The 20,992-nt window shown below is 44.4% G+C and overlaps 1 protein-coding gene and 1 long non-coding RNA gene across 3 annotated transcripts in view; one reads left to right on the top strand and one right to left on the bottom strand.

Moving 5' to 3' along the window:
- The window catches only part of WDFY2 (WD repeat and FYVE domain containing 2), a 182,776-nt gene extending 179,554 nt beyond the window's left edge, over positions 1-3,222 (bottom strand). The window contains exon 1 of one of the 2 annotated variants that reach the window (XM_033436916.2): positions 2,842-3,222. In XM_033436916.2, coding sequence (XP_033292807.1) covers positions 2,842-2,978 — 137 coding nt within the window. In that variant the 5' untranslated portion in view covers positions 2,979-3,222. The remainder of the gene's footprint in view (positions 1-2,841) is intronic. The other variant, XM_004274620.4, reaches the window with a different exon arrangement.
- Positions 3,223-3,652: 430 nt separating this feature from the next.
- The window catches only part of LOC117203111 (uncharacterized), a 42,049-nt gene continuing 24,709 nt past the window's right edge, over positions 3,653-20,992 (top strand). Inside the window, exon 1 of the long non-coding RNA XR_007473048.1 lies at positions 3,653-4,056. This is a non-coding gene — a long non-coding RNA (uncharacterized LOC117203111). The remainder of the gene's footprint in view (positions 4,057-20,992) is intronic.

Raw genomic sequence — 20,992 nt, 5'->3', positions numbered from 1 at the left:
TAGAACACAGTAGGGACTCAAATATTTGTTGATGGAATGAATGAAGCAATGCATTGACTTTCAAATTTTTAAGGCACCTTTAAAGGCCATCCAGTCCAATCCTTTTCCGTACATTTGTCCAACAGAACTTTCACAGGTTGTCATAAAGTTCATTCAAACAAATATCAATGAAATGTCTACAACAGTTAAGATGCTGTGCTTTCAGGAACGAGAAAAAGACCAGTCACCAACACAACAAATGTTTCTTGAGGGCCTACTGTGTGCCAGCCACCATACTAGGCCTTACAGATATTACAATGAGTAAGACGCACATAGCATCTTAGGGAATTCATGGAGAAGAAGATAAATGGATAACAAGTACCTATAACACTTAGATGGAAAATGTTAAGCGTTTTCAAAGGCTATTGGGAATCAGAGGTCAAAAAGGAAAACCAAGGTTTCAAAAGAACTTACGGGATGCTGCCATTCAGGAATGGGACAATATTTTGTGGCTTAACCTTACAGTTCAGGAATGAAAACTACTAGTTTCTAACTGAAGTGGTTGATGGAAATGGCTTGGTAGGTTTTGATGAAAATCAATATTCTCTCTTCATATCTTGATAATGATAATTATGTCAACTGACAGTGACACTGGATTTTGAAAAGCAAGAATACAGATCAGTTCTCTTTTAATGGAAACCATAATCGAAACTGAGCTCTAAATAACAAAGTTCTTGTCACATGTGACTATATGACCTACAGAAACATAGACTGGTCAACTTGAGTAATAATAAAAAGATATGTAAAGAATAAATCCTAGCCTTACTTATTTAACAGCAACTGCATAATAAAATATCTTCTATTACTTACACTGTAAACTGGGAAAGTGAAAATTAAGCTTAATAAATAGTTAAACATTATTGCATTTATGTTGTCCCATAATCAAATGAAACTTATCTTCACTCTCTGTCATATACGCGACTTCAGCTTCTCCAAATATTCTGAAATGCACCCCGACTAAAGCTGTTTCCTTCAAGATAAACACAGTGAAATGGAAATCAGAAGACAGGAGCCAGGCCCGGCTCCGCCACTAGTTACATGAATTTGGGCAGGTAAATTCTCTGGCCTAATTTTCTCATCTGTAGAATGAAGCCGTTACAGCAAATAACCTCTAAGATCCCTTTGAACACTTAGGAAAAAAAAAAAAAAAAACCTATGAAAACTAACCTCTACTCCCAAAGCATCAACCAAAGCAAAAAGTTTCAAAACTGATTATTAAAGGAGCTTAGGTTTAGCTACCTTTCTGCCTCTCTTCCTTGATTCAACAAACTTACTTATGAATTTCCTACCGCAGTTCGGTTGAGCAGTTTCATCTCCAGTAGTTACAGAGAAAGTGATGTCTATCAATATATTCTTTTTAAAACACGATTCTGTGACAAAGAATTTCTAAGTCCAGAAGCAATCTCTTTTGTAGAATTTTGCCTCCATGGAAAAGTTAAACACTCATAAGCCTTCTTCGTGAATTTCAAATGGTTTCTACATCCATGTATTCCACTGCAGCCATGAATTTCTTCTGTTCTTGGCATACTGCTTGCCATTGGTGTATGTTTACAATGTTTTCCCTTGAATCTGCACAGGAAGTGAATCAGGCACCATTTGGCCATTTGTATGGAGTATGATGTAGACAAAAATATGTCATTAATATAGTCATCCTAGTTATACTGAAGAACCTATAATATGAATAGACCTATCAGGCATATTTTTTGAAGCCACATTGTATGCAAAGCACTGAAATGACTATAAAGACAGTATGAACACTTTGTTGCTTTACCTTTGCCTGGAAATTTTACAAGTCACCAAGAAAAAAATATTTTCTACCTCAGCATAATTTGAACTTACATTAAGAAAACGTAACTCCTATTTTAAGGTTAAAAGCTCCTTGACATATACCTCTATAATGTGACATTTTTTAGAATACTAGTTGATATTATAAAAGCAACAATTCCAGATCAAAACCATAACTACTATATTCAAGCTTCATTCCTCTGGAAACTAGCTTCATCTGCATAATTTCTGCATTAAAGGTCATTAAGTTAAAGCAAAAAACGCACTGTCTGAAAAACAAGGGAGAATACTAAAGGCAGAACAACTAGTTCTACTTCGGCAAATTAAGCAAAATTAGGCAAAAAGAAAGGAAGCAAGCAAAGGGAAGGAACTCAAGAGCTATTTGCAGCAGTGGTCCCTTGAAAGTTCTAGGAGCTTCCCCTTGAGCTTGAAGAGACAAGGAGGGCAAAGCAGAGAAGTCACCTCTCCTGGGCAGAAGCCCTAATACTCTTCACAACTTGCAATATTCATTGAATTCAGTGTAAGATGTCTGGGAGATCTGGATTCGGTGGGAATGTCTGGGAGAAGGGAGTGGCATTTGCTTTCCTGGGTCTGGAGCCTTAAGAACTATACCAGAGTTCTCAAAACCTCTTAGTTATGTCACACAAGCGGCTTGGAGCATCCTCCCCACGCACACACCTGCAGGGCCGAGCAGCTCCACCCTCTCCCCTTCCTGTCCTAGGAGCTGGACCAAGGTCCAGTGGCCGGTGCACCGTTAGTCCAAGGGCCACCCTGGCCCCGGCAGGCGCCACCCGGGCAAGGCCAAACAGAACGTCGCTGTCCGGGCTCCGCTTTCCGGAGCCACGCAGCGGCGGCCACGCGCAGCTGGACACCGGCAGCACCAGGATACGCATTATAATAACAACTTGGGAGAGCGCTCTACACTCGCGCCGACGTGGAGGCACAGCCCCTGAAGCGGGCTCTGGGACCGCCGGCGCGTCCCGCCCCTCCTCGCGGCCGAGGGGCAGCGGTTCGTACCTGTCCTCCGAGACACTGATGACGCCCTCCTCCTTGGGCACGATCACGGCCATATTCACCACCTCCTGAGACCCCTCGACCCGCTGCAGCAGGATCGGCTTGCGGGTCAGCGGCTTGGGCTGGATCTCTGCCGCCATCGGAGGAGGGGGCGCACTGCGGGCGCCGCCGCCAACTGCGCCGCGGGGTCGAGCTGAGGAGACCGCTCGGGCACGGGCACAAGCTGAGACAGGGACTCTGGTTGGCCGGAGCGGGCCGCCGGGGACCCGCGATCATAGCCTGGCCGGCACTCCCGGGAACGACTCCGCGCTCCCGGCTTCGGGCGCCGAAACCTCCACGACCGGCGCTGCAACCCGGCACCACCACCGGAGGAGGGGGCGGAGAGCCGTGGGGGCGGGGCCGGCGGGGGCGGAGCCTGCCGCAGGGGGTGGCCGCTGGTGGGCGCCAGGGCGGCTGCACTTCCGGAAGGGTGGTGGAGGAGGAGGGGAAACTGAAAAAGGAGGCGGGGCGCTGGCGGCCCAATGCGCATGCGTCAGGCCACGAGCCCATTTCCACCCCGCCCCTCCGCCATTCCCGAAGCTGCGCGGCACCGCCTCTAGAACGCCTGCGCCTTCCGTGATCCGCGGCCTCCTCGCCACCTTCCACACCCAGTATTTAGTCCCCTCCCTCTTTAATCTCCCGTGAACGCGCGCGTACACATTCCTGGGAACGCCCTTGCCAGTGGCCCCGCCCACTCCGAAATCCCTGAAAAGGGGGCGGAGGTGGGGCGGGGAAAAGCGCGCCTGGGCGAGGCCGGAAAGAGAAGTATCCCGCAGGAAGGAAAAAAGCTGAGCTAGTGGGGACGTGACTGGGCATGCGCCCGAGTTACCTGTCCGGCGCGGCCTTGCAATGAAGCGTGGTTTACAGCTCCCAAGACGCACCAGCCACAGGCCTCCGATTGGCACCCCCACGGGCTTCTGGGAGTTGTAGTTTTTCAGAGCCTTCGCTTCCTTGTCCTGAAATGACCTATCGCCCACTTCTCACCGCTCCTGGCCTGAGGGGCTCCGCGGCCTCCTGGGCGATTGGCCGAGTCACGGCTGGGTCTGGCCTCTAAGGCAGGGAACTGAAGGGCAGCCATCGCGGAGCAGACAGTCGCTACGGCCCTGCCACTGCACATAATAGTGGAGCTCCAGGAGTGGGAAAAGAAGAAAAGCTGTCATGCAAGCATCCTTGATAGAGGTCAGAGATGATCTGTAGTGTTAACCTCCTCGTTTTCTTAGATGGTTAAGTTACTAGACCAGGATTACTTTAGCTTCAAGTCAGGGCTATAGCACCCCCAGACTTGAACTCAGGCGCCCCTGCTCCTGACTTCTTCCCATTCCCCAGTAATCCTTCCTTTCTAGATTGCTCCAGAGACGATGGATAGAGTAATCTGTGATTTGTGAATGCATGTTAGGTGCCTGGCAAAGGGCCTGGCATGCGGAGTAGTTGGTTATGTGATAATCCCACTAAGCCCTTCCACAGTTAACAAGCTAGCTGAGGAGTGGTCATGGTCTCTGTGGTGTAATTGGGCTGGCAAGGGCTCTGAAGGTGAGAAAAATAATATGCCAGAGCTAGACAAGGAATGGGACAGGCCGCGTAGAAATGCATTTTATAAGGCAGGTTTTTGGGCAGCCGAGGAGGTAGGTAAGCTGGACCTGTCTCAAAGCACAGTGCAAAACAGGGCTTTCCACTTCTCTGAGCCTCCAGTTCCCCATCTGCCAAGTGGAGGATAATAACACCCACCTTGGGTTGTTGTGAGGCTTACAAGTGACAGATTTTAAGTGCCTTCATACACAGTAGGTTCTTTAAGATTCCAGGAATTAGGACATGGACATATTCAGGGGGACATTACTCAGCCTGCCACAGTGGTTTTAAATACCATCGGTAAGGTCCTGACTCCCATAATAATCTCTACCCTGACCACATTTCTAACTCCAGGCTCATGTATCTAAAGCTACTCCACTCTGTCACTTAACTGTTTAGTAGGTGTTCCAGACATTCCCAAATAGTATCTTTAAATCTACTGCATCATTCACCCACTTGTTCAAAACTAACTTCCTAGGAGTCATCCTTGACTCTTCCCTTTTCCTTCACGATTCTATCCAGACGATTTAGAAGTCCCATCAGCTCCACCTCCAAAGTATATCTGGAATTTTCCCATTTATATCATCTCCACCCCAGTCCAAGTCACCATAATCTCTGGCCTCTACTACCATGGTAGCCTAACTGCTTTCTCTATTTCTTCTCTTGAACCCATACAATCCATTTTTATCAAAGTAGCCAGAAGGATTTTGTTTTAAAATATAAACCAGATCAGTTCCTCCTCTGCTTAAAACACATCATTGGCTTACTGTTGCACTCGGGATGAAACGCCTCTCCAACCTCACCTCTTCTGCTCAGTACTTTCCAAGCTCTGGCTTGGAAATTCCCCAGAAACACCAACCTCCTTCCTCCTGGCGGCCTTTGCACCAACTGTGTTCACCTCTCGGCTACTTTCTTCTCACCACTCAGGCTTCAGCTCCGATGTTAGCTCCTTAAAGAGTCCTGACCTTCCAACCGAACCCTACTTCTTCATAACACTCGTTGTCATATCACCCGGGTGTGTTTTCTTCACAGTACTTACTTCTGCCCAAAATAATCTTGTGTGTTTCTTATTTAGTTCTTAGTCTTCCTCTTCCAGAAGAGAAACACTGGGAGAGGAGAGACCTGTCTGCCTGTTCATCGTTGTATTCCTAGCCTTTAGAATAGTACCTGGCATATCAGGAGGCATGTTGTTAAGTATTCGTTAAATAAATGAATAGAAAGGCCATTCAGGATTTGTTTAACTCTGTTCCACTAGAGCATAATGGAAAGACTGGTATCTGGAACTTGCCCTAATTCCTGGGATCGGGTGATCCTTGGGAGAAGACACAAAACTGCAGATGATATCCAGCAGGCAGACGATAATAGCGGTATGGTAAAGGCAACAAGTGATTAATTGGTACCCAAGAGAAAGGCCTAGCATGAGATAAATGAGGTGTACTAATAGGCAGGTGAGAGGAAGGTAGTAGTTACAGTAGTTCTTAAACGTTTTAGGTCACAGACCTTATGAAAAACCAGTTGAATATTACAGATCAACTGGAGTGGGGAGTGTATGTATATGTACACTTATATTTTACGTGCAATTTTACGTGCAATTTCGCAAGGCACACAAGTATCAGAGACCCAGGTTGGGAACTCTTGCTAACTCTCAGGAAATCTAAGACCGCTTAGCCCCAATTCCCCACCCTCAGGAAAGGGCATTCTAATGGAGATTAAAGACGGAAAGAAGTAGACTACTGCCAGAAAAATGATTCTCAAACTCCTTTGTTCATATTCCACCTTAAAGAATTTTGAAGAATTTCAGTATATAAATTTAAATATTCCGAAAAGTCTGAGTTCTAGCATCTTGTAAATATTAACATTTGTTGTAAATAGTTCACGCTTGATGATCTTTTATTGATTTCCCTGTAATACTATCTGAAACAAACAAAAAAATATGTATATATATTTAAATTCTACGATTTACTTAATATACTAAGGCCATAAATCTCTGATTTTTAAAAGTTTCTTCTACATTAACTGATCCTTACAATTGTTAGTACACAATAGGTCAAAACAACATAAGTCTATTAGAAATGTATATAAAAATTATTAAACATAAAAAGTAAATTTTAACTAGAAATGTTTAATGAAAATTATTATTCAAGATGAACAAGGCTACGTTTTTACATTCCCCTGTATCCAAGGATAAATAATGATTTACTGATAGAATTAAGAGGATTCAGGATGAATTCTGTTCCTATATTTTATCTTGTAAATATAAGGGCTAAGAAATCTCATTTATATAAATATTGGGTTGGCCAAAGTATTCGTTTGTTTTTTCCATAAGATGGTTTGTTGTCTTTAACTTCAGTCAAAACAATTTTGTTAGATTGTATGTGACAGCTGTCATATCAGTGTGCATTTAAAAAAAGACATCAAAATTGGTGAATTTTTGTGTAGCCATTTTAATATTGAAGATGGAAGAAAGAAAGCAACATTTTCAGCCATTTATGCTTTATTATTTCAAGAAAGGTAAAAAAGATTTGTGCAGTATATGGAGAAGGTGCTGTGACTGATCAAACATGTCAAAAGTGGTTTGCCAAGTTTCATGCTGGAGATTTCTCACTGGACGATGCTCCACAGTCAGGTAGACCAGTTGAAGTTGATGGCAATCAAACCGAGACATTAATTGAGAACAATCAACAATATACCATGCAGGAGATAGACGACATACTCAAAATACCCAAATCAAGTGTTGAAAATCATTTGTACCAGCTTGGTTAAGTTCATCACTTTGATGTTTGGGTTCCACATAAGCGAAAAAAACCTCCTTGACCGTATTTCCGCCAGCAAATCTCTACTTAGACGTAATGAAAACGTTCTGTTTTTAGAACAAATTGTGACAGGTGATGCAAAGTAGATACTGTACAATAATGTGGAACGGAAGAGATCGTGGGGCAAGTGAAATGAACCGCCACCAACCCCACCAAAGGCCAGTCTTCATCCAAAGAAGGTGATGTTGTGTATATCGTGGGATTGGAAGGGAGTCCTCTATTATGAGCTCCTTCCGGAAAACCAAATAATTAATTCCAACAAGTACTGCTCCCAATTAGACCACCTGAAAGAAGCACTCAACAAAAAGCATCCCGAATAAGTCAACAGAAAACGCATAATCTTCCATCAGGATACCGCAAGACCGCACGTTTCTTTGATGACAAGGCAAAAACTGTTAGAGCTTGGCTGGGAAGTTGTGATTCATCCACCATATTCACCAGACATTGCACCTTCGGATTTCCATTTATTTCGGTCTTTACAAAATTCTCTTAATGGAAAAAATTTCAATTCCCTGGAAGACTGTAAAAGCACCTGGAACAGTTCTTTGCTCAAACAGATAAAAAGTTTTGGGAAGATGGGATTGTGAAGTTGCCTGGAAAATGGCAGAAGGTAGTGGAACAAAAGGGTGAATATGTTGTTCAATAAAGTTCTTGGTGAAAATGAAGAATGTGTCTTTTATTTTTACTTAAAAACCAAAGGAACTTTTTGGCCAACCCAATATATGTGAGTGGAACGAGTCTTGTTATATCAGTGCTACTCAACTCTTTGAATTCTTTCTGAGTTACATGTCAAAAATCACATTGTCAAGAGAAAATTTTTGCAAATCATATATCTGACAAGGGACTTATATCTAGAATATATAAGTAACTCTTACAATTCAATAGTAAAAAGACAAATAAACCAATTTTTAAATTGGCAAAGAATCTGAATAGACATTCCCGCAAAGAATATATATACGTGACCAATAAGCACATAAAAAGATGATCAGCATCATTAGTCATCAAGGAAATGCAAATCAAAACCACAATAAGGGGCTTCCCTGGTGGCACAGTGGTTGAGAGTCCGCCTGCCGATGCAGGGGACACGGGTTCGTTCCCTGGTTCGGGAAGATCCCACATGCCGCGGAGCGGCTAGGCCCGTGAGCCATGGCCGCTGAGCCTGCGCGTCTGGAGCCTGTGCTCCGCAACGGGAGAGGCCACAACAGTGAGAGGCCCGCATACAGCAAATAAAAAAAAAAAAAAAAAAACACAATGAGATACCACTTTCCAACTATTAGGATGGCTAAAATAGAATACAGATAATAACAAATGTTGACAAAGATATGGAGAGGTTGGGGCTTCCCTGGTGGCGCTTTTGGTGGGAATGTAAATTGGTGCAGCCACTATGGAAAACAGTATGAAGTTTCCTCAGAAAATAAAAAACAAAACTACCATATGATCCCGCAATTTCACCCCTCGGTATTTTGCTGAAGAAAACAAAAACATTAATTAGAAAAGATATATGCACCCCCATTTCTGCTTTATAGAATTCAAAACCTCTTAAGAGGAGCCAAAATATCCTTGTTTCTTCTCTCTTATCAGGAATACTTATAAAGAAGGCCAGAAAGATCTGTGAGTTAACTTGCCTTAGAAACCGTTAGCGTTTCCCCCTAAGGGGGATAGGGGAAATCCCCTAAGGGGATGGAGGGTGAGTGAAATGGGTGAAGGTAGTCAAAAAGGTACAAACTTTCAGTTATAAAATAAATGAGTCCTGGGGATGTAATGATGCAGTATTCTCATCCCAAGGGGAAAAAAATTGTAGCTATGTGTGGTGATGGATGATAACTAGACTTGTGGTGATCATTTCACAATATATTCAAGTATTGAATCATGATGTAGTACACCTGAAACTAAGACATCAGTTATATCTCGATACAAAAGTTTCCACCAAATCAATATTTTTTTAATTTTTATTTTTTAAACTTATTTTTGGAGGCATTGTGTCTTCCTTGCTGCGCACGGGCTTTCTCTAGCTGTAGCAAGCGGGGGCTGCTCTTCTTTGCAGTGCACGGTCTTCTCATTGCAGTGGTTTCTCCTGTTGCAGAGCACGGGTTCTAGGCACGCGGGCGTCAGTAGTTGTGGCGCTCAGGCTTTAGAGCGCAGGCTCAGTAGTTGTGGAGCACGGGCTTAGTTGCTCAGCAGCATGTGGGATCTTGCCAGACCAGGGATCGAACCTGTGTCCCCCTGCGTTGGCAGGCGGATTCTTTTTTTTTTTTTTTTTTTTTTTGCGGTATGCAGGCCTGTCATTGTTGTGGCCTCTCCCGTTGCAGAGCACAGGCTCCGGACGCGCAGGCCCAGCGGCCATGGCTCACAGGCCCAGCCGCTGTGCGGCATGTGGGATCTTCCCAGACCGGGGCACAAACCCGTGTCCCCTGCATCGGCAGGCGGACTCTCAACCACTGCGCCACCAGGGAAGCCCCTGGCAGGCGGATTCTTAACCACTGCGCCACCGGGGAAGTCCCCAAATCAATATTTTGTAGTACCTTTTTGTTGTTGTTTTTACCCCATGCAAAGCACCACAGTAAGACATGGAATGGGGAAAGTTTATGAGATGGGAGAACATCTGACATAAATGCAGGCAGATCCTCAGGCAAATTGGTTTTAGGAAAAAGTACCTATAAAAGTTGAGGATCTGGGGGGCTTCCCTGGTGGCGCAGTGGTTGAGAGTACGCCTGCCGCTGCAGGGGGCGCGGGTTTGTGCCCTGGTCCGGGAGGATCCCGCGTGCCGCGGAGCGGCTGGGCCCGTGAGCCATGGCCGCTGGGCCTGCGCGTCCGGAGACTGTGCTCCGCAACGGGAGAGGCCGCAGCTGTGAGACGCCCGCGTACCGCAAGAGAAAAAAAAAAAAAATGTTGAGGATCTGGAAATGAATACCCTTATAATGATGTGTGTCCGTGTACCACTTGACAAGTTTTCACGGAGCAGAGCTCCACAGGCCACAGTTTGGATACCACTGATCTAGGAAACAGAAAGGGGGCTGCCACTCCAGCAGGACGTGGAAGCTTTTAGGGAAGCATTAAACGAGAAGAATTGTGCTTAATAATTGGACAAGGCAACTTCTTTTGCATTGATTCCTCACTCTTGGAAGGCCAATTATAGGAAGCAAGGTTAGTCCAGGGAAAAGGGTCAGAGCTGAGTCCAAAGCTTTTCCTAATAGTAAGCAGCATGTATTTTTCTGGCTCATCCTCAGCAGTCTAGTCTGGCAATAGAAAGCTGGGCAGGTGTAAATAGTAAGAAGCATATACCCTGGCCTCTGCCCTGGTGTCTGACACAGAACTCTGAAGACCCTTGTAGTTTCCTAAGTGATAAGAGCACTAGGAATATCTCTTGTTCTAATGAGGGCTGGTCACCAGAAAGACCAAGCTGTGATTAGAAGCTTGGAGATGCACTGCCCCCCTCCACCCACCCGCCATGAGGGGAGAGGGGCTGGAAGTGGAGTTCATAATTGCTCATGCCTATGTGAGAAAGCCTCCACAAAATCCCCAGGGTAGGGAGTTCAGTGCGCTTCCAGGCTGGTGAGAACATTCACACCAGGAGGGTGATGGACCCCAACTCCACAGGGACAGAAGCTTCTGCACTTTGGGCCCTCCCAGATCTCATCCTATGTATCTCTTCATCTGGCTCTTCATCTGTATCCTTTATCAGATGCTTTAATAAACTGGTAAACATAAGTGTTCCCCTGAGTTCTGTGAGCCATTCTAGCAAATCAATTGAATTAGAGGAGGGGGTGGTGGGAACCTCTGATTTGTAGCCAAATTGGACAGAAGTGGGGGTGACCTGGAGACCTACTACTTTCAGTTGGCATCTGAAGTGGGGGGCAGTCTCATGGGACTGAGCCCTTAACCTGTGGGAACTGGTGCTCTCTCCGGGTAGACAGTGTCAGAATTGAATTAAAGTATAGGACACCCAGCTGGTGTCAGAGAATTGCTTGATGGGAGAATAACCCCACACATCTGGTGTCAGAAGTGTGCATGCGGAAGTTGTGTGAGAGTAAAGGAGAAACACAGGAGAAGAACTGGGTTTTCCCTAATGCAGCAGGGATCTGGGGATCCGGCCTCATCAGATGAAACCCACACTTAGCGAGAGGGGTCTGGGATACTGGTGTGAGAGCCAGAGGCAGTCAGTGAGCAGCGAGGACATCGGAGAGGCAGCTCTGCACCCACCTCCAGGCTTGGGTTCAAGAGCAGGGCATTCAAATCTGAGATGACAACTTAGGAAAGCAAGGTAGGGCCCGGGTCTCAAGGACTGGTGTTCTGAGTAGGAGGCCTGGACAGGGTCCTAGGTGTCAAAACTAGGGGGCAAGGTGGGAGTAGAGCCTCTTACCAGTGTGTCCTTTAGCAAGTCACTGAATCTGTTGGAGCCTCCCTTTCTTCATCTGTAACATTACAACACCAAACTCCCAGAGTTGTTGTGAAACAAGAATAAGGTCATTCATCTGAAGGAAGAGGCCAGCATCTGGCAAGTAGCTCCTCTAAAGGAAGAGGGGAAAGCTGAGAAGGACTTGGAAGGGGACCACAGGGAAAACATGGGGACAGAAGAAAAGGGGTGGAGATGATGACTTAGTCTCAAAACAAAGGAGAAATCTAATGATCAGAACTGGGTCACAAGTCAGGGCCACAACATCTTGCAGCAGAAGTCCCAACTTTTCAAAGGGCAAAAATCTGAGAATAGAGATTCCATCTTTATTGGAAGTCCACACTTACTGGAAGTCTAGCATTCATTGTTTTGAACTCTGAATTTTCTTGCTGACTCAAATATGCATTTGTGGGTCCCAGGCAGGCTCACAAAATCCCTCCAGTGCAGAACTAGCAGTCCCTTGGCCTAGGACTTCCATGACGAATGATGCTTCTCCGGAAGAATATCTTTTAAATTACATCCAGGAACATCAGATAAACATCCCTCCATTTGTTTCCCTCCTCCCTTCCTTCCCCATTCCCTTCCCAGCAGCAGGCACTAGGACTCCCTCGACAACAAGGGTTTTTTGCTTCTGAAACCCGGCTGCACTTGAGTGCCTTGGGAACTTCTGGAAAATTCCTGGATCCTGTCCCTGAATGGCTGAACTTGGTTTTCTGGGAGCTTGACCTGAGAATCTGACTCTTTATAAAGCGTTTCAGGTGATTCTGATGCAGGTGGCCCTTGGTGTCTAGGGTAATCCGGGAACCACAGACCTGGGAATCCAATGGAAGGGTACAGGAAAAGTGATCCGAGATACAGAGGGCTGGGTCTCCAAGTACAGGGCCCATCTCCCGTTGCCTTTCCTTTCCCAGAATGAGAGACTAGCCAGCCTGCATGCTCTTCCATTGGTAGCATCTAATGTTTCTGATCAGACCAATGTCTTTTTTTTTTTTTTTTTTTTTTTGGTGGGGGCGCCCATTGAGTAACAGAAAACAGCCTGTGATTTTTCGCCTACTTACCTGTGCTGGAAGCAAGCACAGGCTTTTGCAAGGCTTTTTCCTTAATCTTCTTCTTCAATCCTCCCCACTCCTCTTTAGCCCAGGAAACCTTGGGCTAAAAATAGCTTTTCATGTACTCAAAGGTCTGAAGTAAATTTCATTTCTATATCTATAACTATATCTATATCTGTATCTATATCTATATCTGTATCTATATCTATATCTACAGCTGTATCATCTAACTACCCATCTATGTATGTTTTGAATAGACTTTATTTTTTTAGAGCAATTTTAAGTTCACAGCAAGATTGAGCAGAAAGTACAGGGATTTCCCATATCTCCCCTGTTCCCATATACGCACAGCCTCCCCTGCCAGAGTGGTACCTTTGTTACAACTGGTGAACCTACAATGACACATCATTATCGCCCCAAGTCCATCATTTAACTTAGGGTTCCCTCTTGGTGTTGTACATCCTATGGGTTTGGACAAACATGTAATGGCATGTATAGGGGATTCCCCGGTGGTCCAGCGGTTAAGACTCTGTGCTTTCATTTCCGAGGGTGTGGGTTAGATCCCTGGTTGGGGAACTAAGATCCCACAAGCCGTGCAGTGCGGCCAACAAAATAATAATAAAAGTAAAAAATATAATGAAATGTATCCATCATATAGTATCATACAGAATAATTTCACTGTCCTAAAAGTCATCTGTGCTCTGCCTAGTCACCCTCCCTGCCGCCCACCCCCAGGAACCACTCATCTTTTTATTGCCTCCATAGTTTTGCCTTTTCCAGAATGTCGTAAAGGTGGAATCATACAGTATGCAGGCTTCTCAGATTGGCTTCTTTCACTTAGTAACATGTTTTTTAAAGTTCCTTCATGTCTTGATGGCCCATTTCTTTTTAACACTGAATAATATTGAATTGTCTGAATAATATTCCATTGTCTGAAGGTACCGTTCACCTACTCAATCTCGGTTGCTTCCACGTTTTGGCAATTATCAGTAAAGCCGCTGTAAACATCCGTGTTCAGGTTTTTCTGTGGACTTAAGTTTTCAACTCCTTTGGATAAATACCAAGGAGCCACACTGCTGGATTGCATGGTAAGAGTATGTTTATTTTTGTGAGACGCTGCCAAACTGTCTTCCAAAGTGGCTGCACCATTTTGCATTCCTGCCAGCAATAAACAGGAATTAGGGTCATCTATATTTCAAAGGAAAACCAGCTCTTCTGGAATGTTCTGCAGAGGAACTCGGAGGACAGGGTAGAATGAAGTGGGAGTGGGAACCCACTCTAGGGAAATGGTGACAGGGTGAAATAGTGAAAGAAAAGAGAAGGAGGAAGAGAGTGTATGCTTCTGTTCCTTCTTGGCTTTCTCTTTACTAATAACTTTGATGCCACTGCAGACCCACCCTTACACTAGCCCTGACCTGGGCTGAAGCAAGGGGCAGGGACTGTGACCAGTGAACTCCCTTCTTAGGAACCCAAGAGCAGAGGAACCCCAAGTGCCTTTGGTCAAGAGGAAGTGAGACTATTATTCCTAGAGCGGGGTGGGTCTCAAAAACTTGCTGACTGAAAGCAGAAATGAGAATATAACCTCCTCAGCTTGTCATTCAAGGGTCTTAAATCTGCCAGAGTCCTCAGTTTAGCTCAAGAAAACTCAAACTAACTCACAACTCCTTAGACATTATCTTCATTTATTCTTTTATCCAGCAAATATTTGCTCAGTGCCTGCTCTGAGCCAGGCTCTAGATGTGATTAACTCCCTTGCGAAGTCAAGGACAGAGCTCGATTTGGTTCATATCTTGGTTTTATCATTAGAGGGTCACTGGCTCTAGAGTCCAATGAGCAAGCAGAGGAGAGGAGTTGATGTGAAAAGATTTTGGTTTGAAAATAAAGGTCAGGACTACGCTCAGGTTCTGGTGGACAAGTATGCGGTCAGTTTTGCTGTAAATCTCCCACATCAAATAATGTTTAAAAGAATGTATGAAGGGGGAATTCCCTTGTGGTCCAGTGGTTAGGACCCGGCACCTTCACTGCCGAGGGCCCAGGTTCGGTCCCTAGTTGGAGAGCTAAGATCTGCAGATCCTCAAGCCACGTGGCACGGCCAAAAAAGAGAAAAAAAAAGTGTAAGAAGGAATTAAATGGGAACTTTGGAGAATGAATATCGCCCATAGGAAATAGTGAAATGGGGAAGAGGTGAAATTTATTGCCATTTGGGCAAGATGGTTTATTCATTTGGAGGAAACAATCCCTAACTCTCACATATAACTACAGTTCTTTACAGAATGGACATTTTGTGTATTGTGGCAACTTTGGGGGATAACACATTTTTCTACAAGTACCTGCTTTTGGCTCCATTTTCCATCTAAAATTGTACACATGAGGGAGAGAAATGATTCTGTTAACAAAGAATGAGATCATCTTTATCCTCAAAGACCTTGACTGAAGATCAGTGGTCAATGACCAAAATTCTAATGTCACTGGAGTCCTGGCAGAACGGCATCTGAAACTCTTTGTATATATCTAATCAGGCTTTTTAAAACCTCTCATGAGTTTAAGGATCAACATAACACAGCCATCTTAGATAGGAACCACTGTTATTGCTTAGGCCTCATTGACTTGGTTTTAGGAAAACACCTCCCATCATCAGAATTTATCCTACAAGCCTTTTTAAGCAGAGACTCAGCTTTCTTCTCCTATTGTCCCCAGTATCAAGCACAGTGCAAGGCATGAAGAGGAAGCTCAGCGATGACAAGCAAGCAGAAAGATTAACTAAATCTTAATATCTTTACAGAACAGTTTCCAGTGAAGTGGAGCAGAGTCACATACCCACATAGCTCCTATCAATAGAATTTACTTGGCAATTAATAAATGGAGTCCAAAGAGATTGGGACGAATATTTGTTATCAAAGATGCCTCCTCTTGAGTCAAATTGGTGAGCATCAGGTTAATTCCCCTCAAGAGAAGACATACCATGGGAAAAGGGCTTTTGTGCCAATTGACTCAACGTTTTTCTTTCTTCAACTGCCATCCTGTCTCTAGGGAGAAAAAAGCAAAAACAAAAAACTCAAAACAATGAGAAAAAAGACTGCACTGACAAATAAATAAAAAGAGTTAAGAGGGAATATAGAACAAATTGGAAGTTCTACCGAGAAACAGAAGGAGGCCAACGTATTACTGACAGCCCAAACAGTAAAACCCTAACTTTGATCTCCTACATTCAATCCCTGAAGAATTTTATGGGCATCTGAAACATACATCCTTACTTCCCAGGTATAAAATCCTGAAGAATTTATGTCCTATTTCATATGTTCTCAGATTAAGCATTTTAAAAAATCTGATTCCCTTTTGGGATTCATGCAAAAAGGAGCTAGAACATGCACCCTTGAATGGCATGATGAAGGAAGTGGCAATGTGTCATGGTTTCCTGTTCTCTCGGCCCCAGACGTGTTCCCTTGAAGCCACGCTTCTCATCGCTGCTAGAGTAATCGTTCTAAAACTCACATCAGATCCTGTTACTCCCTAACACGGCCTGAAACCTTTGACAGCTTTCCCTGTCTCTAGAGTTGAAACTATACCCATCGTCTGGCCCATGCCTACCTCTCCAGTCCATTCATTCCCCACCCTCTACCCCCTCCAACCTCAAATCCAGTGACACTGCGTCAGGTAGAATGATTTTAGCTGCAAGTAACAAAAAATCCGACTTGATCTTTCAGAGAATGAAGGGAACACAAGGCTCCACTTAATCTCTGGTCGGAGTTTGTTCAGGCCATTTGGCTCCATTTCTCTGCAATTCCCTTAGCTCCATGTGACGTCTTTCTCCTCTGGTGGGCTCCCCTTGAAGTAACAAAGTGGAAACTAGCGGCTCTCAGGTTTACATGCTTCCTCTTCCCCAACTATCAAGCCGAAGTCCTGGGCTTCTTTCTGATTGGACATAGCCAGCCCTGAACTAATATACCTGAGGAATGCCATGGCTGATTTTCTTAGGCCTGGAGGACCTGCCTCTCTGGGAACCAGCTATGACAGGGGAATGGATTATGCCAGCTGGCTAAGGCCAATCAAGACCCATCCCTGGAGCCGGGAGCGAGGTCAGTTACGCTCAACCCCCTGTCTAGGAAATTTGCAGAGAAGGAAAGAATGGGTGCTCAATAAGCATCTTCAGAATCCAAGGTACCTGACAATAACCTAAGCCTTTCGTCCCATGGTACACCTCTCTGCTCTCTTCCTAGAATGTTCTTCCCCACTTCATCTGTCTGGCAAATTCTTACTCTTTTCCTCAGTCTTAGCTCAAGCATTTCATCCTCTGTAAGGCCTCTGGGTATCCACACCCCCGCCCCGCCACCAAACAGAGTGGATTACTCCCTTCCATGTGCCATTCTTATACCCAGCATAGACTTACTTTTTGCCTCATCCCATTATTCATCAATTGTACGTTTAATAGATTTGTCTCCCCATACAGAAGGTTAACCCCTTGAAGACAGAAACCCTAACCTTTTTATCCTTCCTCTTGACATCTATGAAGAGACCACAGCATATATGAGTATTGTTTAAATAAATTCTGAGTTTTGTTCATTCTAGCGGTGGGAGCGATCCTCAAGTTGTGTGCTGTGTGTGTAGGTATGACCTCTTCTGATGTCATAAACTCAAGAAAGAGACAAGTCTTCAAAAAACGTTGCTAGAGACTGGAGCACAGAGAGGTGGGAGGTAGAACACCTACAGCGCTCTGGTCCTTGGCCTCCTTGATCTGGATTTAGAGGGGTCTAGAGGGTTTTGAGAGTCCAGAGCATTATTAGTTGTAATGATGCCCTCTGCCATCTGAAAGCAATTCAGGAACCAGGCAAGAGGCTTTCTTATAGGAACCTCAAGCTGGTCACCTGGCCAGGCACCCTAATCACATGTGGTGCACCATGTTTATATAACCTTTATTATTCCTAATTGGAAAGGAGGGGCATGCTCTAAATAATATTTCCTCTCACCTCCCAGCTCAAAGAAAAAATATACCACTTTTTACCTTTCCTCAACTTACAGTATCTGGGGGTGGAGTAAAGAAACATTTCCAAAAGCTGAAATAAAATTGTTAGCATTATTAGCAATTTTGTAACACACTTAATCTAGGTAGGGCACAGTATATATGGCAGAGAAACACAGGAAGCAATTGGGAAATGTCAGGGAAGCTAATAATGAATTCGCCAATGAGAAGTGCTCTGCAAATAATAACATTGATGATAGTACCACAACTCTCCTGGAGGGCCCCAGGATTCAGTTAGAAGACAGTCAAGGTGTTAGATGCTAGTAACTGTCATTAGAGTCGCAAAAGCAGCAGAAGACAGGCTCTCCGACCTTAGCAGAGTCACACATCAATGGAATAGCTAGAGACTATGCATAATATAACCTAGTGTAGTATAAATTATGCATCTGTGATAGCACTGTAACGATGTTATTTCACTGATTACTGAGTGATCGGCGTGGATATCAATCAGGAAAGGCTCTCGAAGGGGTGAGTCACGGATTTTTAAACAAGTGGTTGATGTAATGTGGATGGTACTCAAAAAATATTATCTTAGCAACTGTGTAGAGAATGAACTGAGACGGGGGAGCACAAAGCAGGGAGATCAGGTAGGAGGCGGTAATGCAGACGAGGTGACGGGAGCGTGGACTGGTGTGTGGGCTGTGAAATGGAGCTGGGATCGTTTAGAGAAGGCAGTGCAAAGGACTGCATCACACGTGGGCTTTGCAAACAAGCTGACTCGGGCTCCAAGCCTGGCTTCCCCACTGACTAGCTGAGTTGCTTGACTACCTAACCTACCTGCTGTAAGGCTATTCCCTCATCTACAAAATGCACTCATGGGTGTTTGTCGTTTTTGAAGTGCATTATCTAGACATCCTTCCTAATTTGAATGAATCCCAATGGGATTGGGAAGCCACAAAAGAGAAGCTGTTCCTCATGCTTTGAGTAGAGCCAGTTGATGCTCTCCCTCCTCTCTGTGCTGGGGGGTGGTGATGCAAAGGCACTGTGGTCAGCTTGAGAATCTTCGAAGTCTCTGTGGTGAGATTAGCATCCACAGGCATGGCGGGGCATGTCCTGGGAATTGTAGCTGAGGTTGGATCCCAACTTTGTGCTCTGCTTCTTCCCTTGGCTCTTCCCTGAACCTAGTCTTCTACCTTCCTATAAATTCTGTGAGTTGCCTGATAACTTTCCAGTAAATTGCTTTTCTACTTAAGACATCTGTTGCCTGCTACCAAGAACACTGACTAAAACGTGACCTCACAGGGCTGTTTGAAGGTTGAATAAGACGGTGTGTATAAAGTCTTTAGCCCAGTACTTGCCTCAGGCAAATGCTTGCTAAATGGTTGATCTAAGGCAAAAACAAAGAAAGCATTTGTGACAGAATAGACTTTGATGACTAATTAGATGTGAGAGAAGAATAAAAAGGAAGAATGGGGAAGATAACACTGTTTACCAACCTGCCTTCCACATCCCTGTTCTGTGTCTAACAAGAGTATGAAAGCCAACAGGACGACCTGCTTAAAACAGGTTAGAGAGTAATGGCAAAGTACCGAATGAGCCTGTTGACTGAGAGCATGACAAAGTCTGAACTTGTTCGCCCGGCACACAAGACATTTTATAACCCTGTCCGGACCTTCCTTTCTAGCCCGGATACTTGCCACTCCCTGAAAAGCGGCTGCTGTGGAGTCAGAGCAAGCTGCTTGGTGTCCCATGAACGAACCAGGTTATTCTGATATTCACTGCCTTTGCCCACTGTATTCTCCCTGCTTGGAATGTCTTTCTCAACCTCCCTCAACTTCAACTCCTTATTTAAGACTTGGGTTACATATTTTCTCCTCCATGAAGCCCTTCCTAACTCTTTGCAAGCAGAGTTACTTGCTCCTACCTCTGGGCTCCCACGGAATTTCGTTCATGCCTCCCTGATAGCAAGGACCACACTTTATTCCAATGTTCTCTTCATGTCTCTGTCATTGCCCCGTGTGGTCCCAGACCCCAGGGATGACAGATTGGTCATCCCCGCATCCTCATTCCCTGATGTTATGTGGCCCGTAGACAGTACTTCACAGGCTTGCTGTCGGACACCCAGAACATTTCTTTATATACTTGCTTAGAGATAAAAGGGTTTGCTTGTGAGAGAATGAACCAGATTCAACAATCCACACGCAAAAATTAGTCCTGTTCGTTATTTGTTCACGCATTATGAAATAATCAGGGTCCTTTAACTTCCTAGCTCCTGAAGAGCAAAGTTCTGTTTTAATTCACTTTGTACCAACATGGTTTTGCACCAAGAAGTGCAGTAAAGGAATTTAAGGGGCTGCTTGGATGTAACCAAAGAGATGTTGTAAATAAGCTGCAGAAGCCATGGTTGGAGACCCTGGGCTGCAAGAAGCCAAGCCAGAAGCCTTGGTTAGGTTTTTCTATAGACTCTCTACAACTCTGATCCCCATGATTCAACCAAATCACCTTTCTTAAATAGGCTCTGCTAATGAAAATAAAGATTCCCCTTTGCATTTCCTCAAGTTAGGCGTAAGTACCAGGTTCCAGAGGAACATAGCCTTGACACCAAAATTTAGTTTTATCTTCCATTGTCCTAAGAAACTATTCCTTCTCATTTTATTAAAAAAAATTTAGAGATTTCACTTTTAAATTATTTTTGAGTAGATAACACATTACTGTGATCCAAAATTCAAAACTATACAGTGTAGGGGACTTCCCTGGTGGCACAGTGGATAATACTCCACGCTCCCAATGCAGGGGCCCGGGTTCGATCACTGGTCAGGGAACTAGATCCCGCATGCATGCTGCAACTAACAGGTCACATGCCACAACAAAGGAACCCATGTGCTGCAACTAAGGAGCCTGCCTTCCACAACTAAGACCCAGTGCAACCAAATAAATAAATAAATAAAAACTACACAGTGTAAAGTGTTCCCCCCTACAATGTAACCCAGCTATCAAGCTTCCCTTACCATAAGCAACCAAAGCTATCTCTTTCTCATGCATTCTTCCAGAGATATTTTATGCATGTAAGGAAATATTTTTAATTTCCTACTGCCTTTTACACAAAAGTTAAAGTAGTACACACAGTTCTGCATCTTGCTTCTTTTCACTAAATAAGATATCGTGTAGATCTTTTAATATCAGTATTTATCCTTTTTCCTGGCTGCATAGTATTCCATTGCACAAGTGAACTATATTAGGCCAGTCTCCCATGAATGGACCTTCTGTTTTTTCCCTAATCCTTTCTATTTTTATAAACAATTCAGCAGCTCTTTTAAACCTCTCTTCAAACTTCCTA

The sequence above is a fragment of the Orcinus orca genome, chromosome 18 (genome assembly GCF_937001465.1).
Source record: "Orcinus orca chromosome 18, mOrcOrc1.1, whole genome shotgun sequence".
Taxonomy (NCBI): domain Eukaryota; kingdom Metazoa; phylum Chordata; class Mammalia; order Artiodactyla; family Delphinidae; genus Orcinus; species Orcinus orca.
This window is presented reverse-complemented; position numbering and strand designations above follow the sequence as displayed.